Genomic DNA, 8,799 nt, shown 5'->3' on the forward strand with positions numbered 1-8,799 from the left:
TTCTTCTTGCGTTTCTTCTCACTGTCGAGTCTCTTCCAGCGATGATAGAAACGGCTTAGGGTACGAACACCTTACCATCGCGCGACCTCAGATCACGTTGGACCCACAAGCAATGGCAACGACCACGAACTCTGACGACTCATCCCTTTGAAAATCCCATGTGTTCCAGTGGATTTTCGGGTAAACTATTTTTCAAATTTCATTTAATTTTTCATCGCTTTCATTTCTAAATGAAAAGCTTCTGCCGTTGAAGCTTCATTTAATTTTCCCCCAACATTGAGTTCTTTATGAAGCTTCATGTTTTGAAAATCAAAATCTTGATTGATTTAATATAAAGAATTTGAGCTTTTCTGCATTAGGAATGGCTACGAGTTATTGAATCCATTTGTTTTCCTCATTTGGTTTACAATTCCATGTACATACCAAGGGGAGATTCTAATCATCGATGTCTTGTGTTTCTGCCGTTTTTGTCGTCGAAATTGGAGGGTTTGGACTTCGAATTGTGATTGAATTCACAGTGTTTTTTTTTTTTTTTTTTTTTTTTTAATTCTTACTTTTATTACTACCAAGTTTTGATTAGAAAAGAACAATGGTTAAAGAAAATTATTATATATTCCTCTTCTGAATTTGTATGTATAACGAGAGCTTGATATAGGAAAAATTCACCTTTCGGGAAATGCTTGTTGAGCAGAACAATTAAATGGTAATATAAAGGAAGTATACCTAATCTTCAAAATTTTCATATAATTTAATATCAGTAAATTGATATATATAATGTCAAAGTGTGTCAATATCATAGTGTATCAATAAGTCAATATATATAATAATATTGTGGTGTATCGATAAATTTATATAGTATAGTTAATATTAACAAATGGAGAGAAAAGGTAGGTAGAAATACTTTCTTATTACTTTCACTTATTGTATTTACATACTTCAAGTTCCTTTTATAGAAGAAGTTAGTTTGCTTGACTAACTAACAGCTGGAAAATACAAACAGAATAAACTCAAACAGAATATTAACTGTTGTAACAAATAAATTGTTATAACAGAATGTAACAAATAAATTGTTGTAACTAATAAACAGAATGTAACTGTTTTACTGTTGATACTCCCCCTCAAGTTGGATGATGAATGTCAATGATGCCCAACTTGGATACTAGTTTAGACAAAACAGATATAGACAATGCTTTAGTGAACATGTCTGCGAGTTGTTGACTAGATTGGATAGGGAGAACCTTAAGGAACCCATCAGCTATCTTGTCCCAAACAAAATGACAAATCAATTTCTATGTGTTTTGTCCTCTCATGAAACATTGGATTAGAGGCAATGGCAATAGCAACTTGATTGTCATAGAATACAGTAGTGGGCTTTAGAATCTTAACCTGAAGATCTTTGAGGAGTTGAGAGATCCACATTAATTCACTAGTAACTGAGGCTAGTGCCCTGTACTCCGCTTCTGCAAAAGATATAGAAACAGTGGCTTGCTTCTTTGATTTCCATGATATGATAGATGCCCTTAAGAATATGCAGAAACCAGTAATGGATCTTCCAGTATCAGGACATGAACCCCAATCAGCATCCACAAAGGCTTTTAAATGAAAGGAAGTGATAGGGCTGATTAAAATGCCTTGTCCAGAAGACCGTTTTAGGTACCTAAGTAAGTGATGAGCGGCATTGAAGTGAGCTTTAGTGGGGTTGTGGATGAATTGGCTTAGCCGATGAACAACAAAGCATATGTCTGGCCGAGATATTTGAAGATATATAAGCCTGCTATTCAGTCTCCTATAACATGCGATGTCATCTGCCTTTAGAAGCTCTCCTTCATTCTTTGATAGTTTCAAATTGGGATCCATAGGAGTTGTAGTTGGTTCAGCTTCAAGAAATCCAGTATCCTCAAGTATTTGGAGGCAATATTTTCTTTGGGAAATCATGATCCCTTGTTGAGATCTGGATAGTTCTAATCCCAGAAAATATTTCGCATGGCCTAAATCCTTGAGTTTGAAATGTCCTTTGAGGACTTTTTTGACTGAGCTGATTATTTGAGGGGATGGTCCGGTTAGTAATATGTCATCTACATATACCAACAATGCTACAAAATCATGTCCATGTCCTCGGGTAAAAAGAGAATAATCAGACTTGGATTGATGAAAGCCATGTGAAGATAGAGCAGCTGTAAACTTGAGAAACCATTGTCTCGAGGCTTGTTTCAGCCCATATATAGATTTGTTAAGTTTGCAGGCTAGTTTCTCACCTTTCCGTGGTACTTGTGAGGTTTGATAACCCAATGGCAAAGACATATGCACTTTTTCAAACGAATCACCATTTAGGAAGGCATTATTGATGTCCATTTGAGTGAGTGACCAATTGTAGGATGCAGCAAAGGCGAAGAAGACTTTAACAGTGACAATTTTGGCGACAGGTGAAAAGGTGTCTGAGAAATCTATTCCTTTTTGTTGATTGTAGCCTTTTGTTACAAGTCTCGCCTTATATCTGTCAACTGTTCCATCTTGTTTGTACTTGACTTTGTAAACCCATTTACTGCCTACGATATGATGATTCTTTGGAAGAGAGACAATAGTCCATGTATTAGTTCGTTCCATGGCTTCTATTTCCTCTGCCATAGCCTTCTTCCAAATCTGGTGGTTCACGACTTGGTGGTAATAGGTGGGTTCATAGATGGAAGTACATTTAGGATGTATGTCTTATGGTTTTGGTTGTAAGTATTATATGAGAGGTATTTGTGAAGAGGAAAGGGTGATTTTCTATGGAATGTGAGGTTACAGTGAAAGTCTTTTAGGTAGGAGGGTGGGTAATGTGCTCTCGATGACCTTCTTGGGGCTGCGGGAATGGTTGTTTGGGTAGTATGATTGGTTTCTTCTGAGGTTTCAATATGAGGTTGTGAATCATCAATACCGTGGTTATCCTCACATAAGCGTTCTAAGGTATTAACAACAAGATTTTCAGTAATACCTTTGTTTTCAAAGTGATCAAATAGTGGGCTTGGTATGACGAACTGATCAATAAAATCATGTGAAATGGACTTGTTGTCTTTTTTGATAGACTGGAATGGGAACCTTTCTTCAAAGAATAAGACATCCCTGGAGATAAAAAATGTCATTTTAGTCATATCATATAGCTTATAGCCCTTTATACCTGATGGATATCCCATGAAGACACATGGTCTTGCTCTTGGATCGAATTTAGACCTGTTGACTGTTGGTGTAGAAGCATAGGCAAGACATCCGAATGTTTTTATGAAGCCATAGTCAACAGTTTTGTTAAACAGAACAGCATAGGGAGTGCTGTTGGATAGTAAAACCATAGGTGTTCTGTTGATTAAGTATGCTGTAGTGAGGACGCATTCTCCGCAAAAAGTGAGAGGAACATTGGATTGAAACATTAGGGCTCTTGCAACGTTGAGGAGGTGTTGATGTTTCCTTTCAACCACTGAATTCTGTTGAGGAGTAAATGCACAGGAGAACTGATGAGTAGTTCCTGTTTTGGCAAAAAATTCTATGAAATTTAATTAAGGAGCATTATCAGAAAAAAAAAAAAACTTTTGAATTTCTTTGAGAATTGAGTCTCAACAAGTTTGAAGAAACTGGGAATGACTTGTAGAATGTCACTTTTATTTTTCAAGAGATGTATCCATGTGTACCTTGATTTATCATCAACAATGGTGGTAAAGTAAGTATGACCTGCATGTGTTCGGGTTTTAAAGGGACCTCATATATCACAGTGCACAAGGTCGAAAATATTCTCAGCAACATTATTTAAGGCAGGAAATGAAAGACGCTTCTGTTTAGCTAAAGGGCAAATGTGACAGAATTGTTTACAATTTGAGAAATCATAAATCTCTATAATCTTTGACAATTATTTTATTCTACTAATAGAGGGGTGTCCCATATGATTATGCCAAGTAGTTGCAGAAGCTTTACACAAAAACACAGCAGATTCAATAGGCCAGTCAGCAGATTCAATAGACAAGTCTTTATTCTTTTCATCATTTACTTTGAGTAAGTATAGGTCACTGATTAGTTCAGCCCTCCCAATCGTTCTCGAAACTGACTTGTCCTGAATGATACAATTGGTGTTAGTAAAGGATATAGAATATCTTCCATCCTTAAGTAAAGCACTCATTGATAGCAGGTTGTATTTGAAATCAGGAATGTATAGAACATCCTTCAATATCAACTGTTTTGCTATTAGAATGTCCCCTACATACTCAACCTTTAAACGAGCTTTAGTTGGTAGTATAACTGACATATTTTGAGTGCTGTGTAGTTCTTTAAACATAGATTTATCATGGCATATATGAGAAGAGGCTCCAGAATCAATGATCCAACAAGAATCGATGAGTGAAGTAGAAAGACATGTACCTGCTATGTGGGTAGTATCTGTCTTAGGGATCTCATCAATTTGTTGAGTATTCAAGTATGTATACAGCATGTTCAAGAGTTGTGAGTATTGGTCATTATTCAGGCTGGCAAAGAAGGCAGACTGATTGCTCTTAGGAGCTTCTAATGGCTTTTCATTACTAGTTTGCATAGAGTTCCGCGGCCTTTGTTGATGGACTAAATTGTTATTTGCTAGTCTATGCCCTGTTGGATAACCATGTAGTCTATAACATTTGTCAGAAATATGACCTCTATATCCACAGTTAGTGTATACTGGCCAAGTATCTTTCTTCTTAGATTTCTCAGATGTAAACCTTTTCTCAACATTAGCCATTAGAGTTCTACTTTCAATTGCAGGTGTGGATCCAATGGATCTTTGCCTTTCTTCTTAGATGATAAGAGAGAATACCTTGTTTATTGTTGGCAGAGGGTCGATCAATAGAATTTGTGCTCTGATTTGTGCATATGACTCGTTTAAGCCCATAAGGAATGTCATTACAAATTCTGCATTCAAGAATTCTATCATCTTCTTTGACCCTCGACAAGTACATTCATTCGTTGGTCTGTATTCAACAAGTTCTTGCCATATCATAGTGATTTTTACGTAATATACTTCCACTGAAAGGTTTCCTTGAGTAGTAGTTACAAGATCCTTTCTCAACTGGTATATATGTGGCCCATTAGACTAACGGTACCTTTCTTTTAATTCATCCCATATCTCTTTAACGCTTCCCTTGTAAACTAAGCTGGCAGCAATTTCTTTTGAGACTGAGTTGATAATCCATGAGGTTATCACATCATTATTACATCTCCATGCTGATTGTAAGCTTCCTTCTAATGGTTTTTCAATCGTTCCAGTAATAAAACCAATCTTGTTCTTCCCTGATAATACAAGTTTCATTGCTCTGCTCCATGAAGAGTAGTTGCTTGATCCTGCAAGTGGTGTAGATACCAGATTGGTGGTTGGATGATTGAATGATGAAGGATGAAGGGATTCATTTGGGCGTCGAGTTCCGAAGAGTTGCCAGACGTTGAACTCTTTGATGTCATCATGATAGGATTGCACAAGGGTAATGGTGTTCGGGTGGGTTTTTAATTTTCTCTCTTGCGGAAATGCTTTAATACCATAACAAATGGAGAGAAAAGGTATGTGGAAATACTTTCTTATTACTTTCACTTATTGTATTTACATACTTCAAGTTTCTTTTATAGAAGAACTTATTAGTTTGCTTGACTAAGTAACAGCTGGAAAATACAAACAAACTCAAACAGAATCTTAACTGTTCTAACAAATAAATTGTTATAACAGAATGTAACAAATAAATTGTTGTAACTAATAAACAGAATGTAACTGTTTTACTATTGATAAATATATCCAAGTGTAAAAGTGTGTCAATCACATAATTGATATACTTAATATTGAGTATATTGTCGATACACTATTATACTATATACTTTATTTTAAGTATATCATATACACACTCATCGTTTTAAATTTCCATCGAAATCTGGCCTTGAAATTTTGATTGGGAAAATTTCGTTTTTCCCAATTTTGACGAAATTTCAAAATTTCTTTCAAGAAATTTCAAAATTTTGAGAATGTTCCAACTCCCCCCATTCCGACAAAATTTTTAGATTTTGAGAAAATTTCAAGAAATTTTGATAGTTCTAGAAAATTTCAAGAAATTTCAACATTTCGAAAAAATTTCATTTTCTTTAATTAACTACGTTAGTTCAATTCAAGTTTTTCAATTTTATGGTCATGATTACATACAATTCTATAGGTTTACACGCTAATGTCATTTTCGACAAATGATTAAGCTTTTTTATGTATTAGTTTTTCTAATTTCCAACTTTTCTCAATTTTAGCTTTATTTTCAACACAAAATTTTTATTTCTAAAGAAATTGAATTTGAAAAAACTACAAAAAATAACATATATTTATTTTTAACCTCATCCAAATTTTTTCATTAAATTTTCACATTATTTCACCTCAAAATTGAATTGGTGTGAGTTTTTTTTCTTTAACCCTCCAAAACTTTTATAATTTTCATATCATTTCACCTCAAAATATTCCTAAATCAAAGGGACAGAAACTACTGTGAAAGGTCGATTCTTATGTTAAACCAAATGGACAGAAATATATCTAGAGTGCAATTGCGGCTTTAGTGGAGTGATCCAGTAGTTAACGAATGTTGGTTAATTAGATTAAAGAGTTCAGTTATTAATCTCTATCGTTGGAGCCCATGATCTGTAGGTCTATTAGATCCTCCAACTAGTTCACAAACGGATTAAATCTTAGAATACCGTGATGAGATAATTTGAAACATTCAAATTCGATTTGAGGGAATTATTAATTAGATGTGATATAATTAAACGTCTAATTATCAAATTAAATGAAATTTGAGAATTGGATGATATTTAAATTTGATTTAAATATTAATTACATGAATAGAAATTCATGTTTGTGGAATTGATTTTTTAATAATTTAATATTGGATATTAAATTATTTTAATTAATTAAATAAATTATTTCAATTAATTTTATTTAAAAATTTTGAAAATTTGGATTTTATAAAAATTAAAATTTAGAAAATCAAATTTGTATTAATTTAAAAATTCCATAAATTGATTTTAATCAATTTTAAATAAAATTGGTTTGTTTAATTTGAAAAATGAAAATTGGGTAAGTGAGTTTATCCCACTTTAAACACTCACAATTTCATCTTCCTTGTTGTGGATTTGGTGTCATTTCTATGCAATTTGATGGCACTAAATAGGTAGAATAAAAGTTGATTCAGCTGAGATTGGGAGGCATGCAAAGTTGAATTTTGTTGGTGAGAGTGGAAGAAGCGTTCGTCAACTTCAACTGAAAAATCGATATTTTCCTCCACAAAATTCCCTCAAATTTCAGTTCATTTTGGATTCCACCACTCAATCTAAGGTTCAAAAGAATAGTAGAGAAGATCAAGTGGTGGTCTACATTCTTTTGGAGTGAAGAATCAAGCTGAATTCTTGGATTAAAGGAGTTTTACAAAGGTACATAAAAAACCTTCTTTTTTATTCTATGAACATGCTTTCGTAGTTGTTAAAATTGATGAATTAGAGTGCTTAATGATTCTGTTTGCTTCCGCTAATTGCATGCTAACTCCAAAAATTCCAATGTTGTGCACCAGTTTTTCAAAGATTGCAGTAGGTAATGCCTTTGTAAATATGTCTATCACGTTATCTTTCGAGCAAATTTGTTGCACAGTGATGTTGCCATTTTTTTCAAGATTATGAGTGTGGAAAAGCTTTGGTGAAATATGCTTTGTTTTATCTTCTTTAATATATCCTCCGTTGAGTTGGGATATGCATTTGAGTAATTTAATCAGAGGAGTTTAATTAATTGTCCAAGTACCTTCATTCTACAGGTTCATGAAGTCCCTTCTATAGCTCAACAGGGATTATTGAAAATTAATTTTAGATTAATTTGAATGATTCAAATTAATTATATATGATGTAATTAATTTAAATAATTATATGTGATATAATTAATTTAAATAATTATATGTGATATAATTAATTTAAATAATTATATGTGATATAATTATTATAATGTATTCGATACATTATAATATAAAGTCTATTTTGAGAGGAATTAAATATTTGAATATGATTCAAATACTAATTATATGGATGAGATTTATATAATTAAATTTGGTATAAATGTGATTTATACTAAACACCATGAATGATTGAGAGAAATTAAAACTTTAAGTTATATTGTATTTGATACAACATAAATACTATAGGTCATGTGTCATATTTGATATAACATATAGTTATATATATATATATATAATAAGTTAGTTATTATATATAATTATTATTTGAATTAAATTTATTTTTAATTTAAAATTTAAAAATTAAATGGATGAAGTTACAACTTCCTCCCTTTAAGTATCTCTCAATGTGTGAGGAATGTTGATTCAGTTGACAGAATCTCATCTTCTTCAGGTTTTTAGTTTTTATAGAAAAGAGTGTCTCTTTATGATTTCTCTGTAATTACTCCCAAAACACACAGAAGAAAAAGGTCTTCTTCTTCTTTTCAAATGCTCTCTCTCTTCCCAAAAATATACAGAGCCCACACTGAATGAACTCGTTTTTAAAGAGATCCTTGAGCGGAAGCGAATCGTCCAAATTCCGTTTTTATTGAAAACTAAATTTACAGTAAACATACAAGATATGCATTCACAACAAATTACAACATGCTAGAAAGAAGAAAATGGTTCGAGAGATATCATCTTTGAAGAATCTTTCTTTGTGTAAATCCTTTGAACAGTCACGAGCCTCGAACACAATAACATCTTGAAGAATTTATTCAAGAACTTCTCGAACCAAATGGAGACACTACTA

General features: G+C 32.8%; 1 protein-coding gene across 1 annotated transcript; it reads right to left on the bottom strand.

The window, feature by feature from the left end:
- Positions 1-2,648: 2,648 nt before the first annotated feature.
- On the bottom strand, positions 2,649-4,735 carry LOC150033103 (uncharacterized). Its single transcript, XM_090306281.1, has 2 exons — positions 3,892-4,735; positions 2,649-3,499 (listed from the first exon to the last, which is right to left on the bottom strand). Exons 1-2 carry the CDS (start codon positions 4,733-4,735, stop codon positions 2,649-2,651), a joined length of 1,695 nt encoding a protein of 564 aa, XP_090162407.1.
- Between the last annotated feature and the right edge of the window lie 4,064 nt (positions 4,736-8,799).

The sequence above is a fragment of the Benincasa hispida genome, chromosome 10 (assembly GCF_027475165.1).
Source record: "Benincasa hispida cultivar pf3 chromosome 10, pf3_genome.v1.1, whole genome shotgun sequence".
NCBI classification, from domain to species: Eukaryota; Viridiplantae; Streptophyta; class Magnoliopsida; order Cucurbitales; family Cucurbitaceae; genus Benincasa; species Benincasa hispida.

Coding starts and splice junctions, on each gene's coding strand:
- LOC150033103 (XM_090306281.1), bottom strand. CDS start 4,735: ATGGCTAATGTTGAGAAAAGGTTTACATCTGAGAAATCTAAGAAGAAA. Junction 3,500..3,891: donor TATGGGACACCCCTCTATTA/GTAGAATAAAAT, acceptor TTGCCAAAACAG/GAACTACTCATCAGTTCTCC.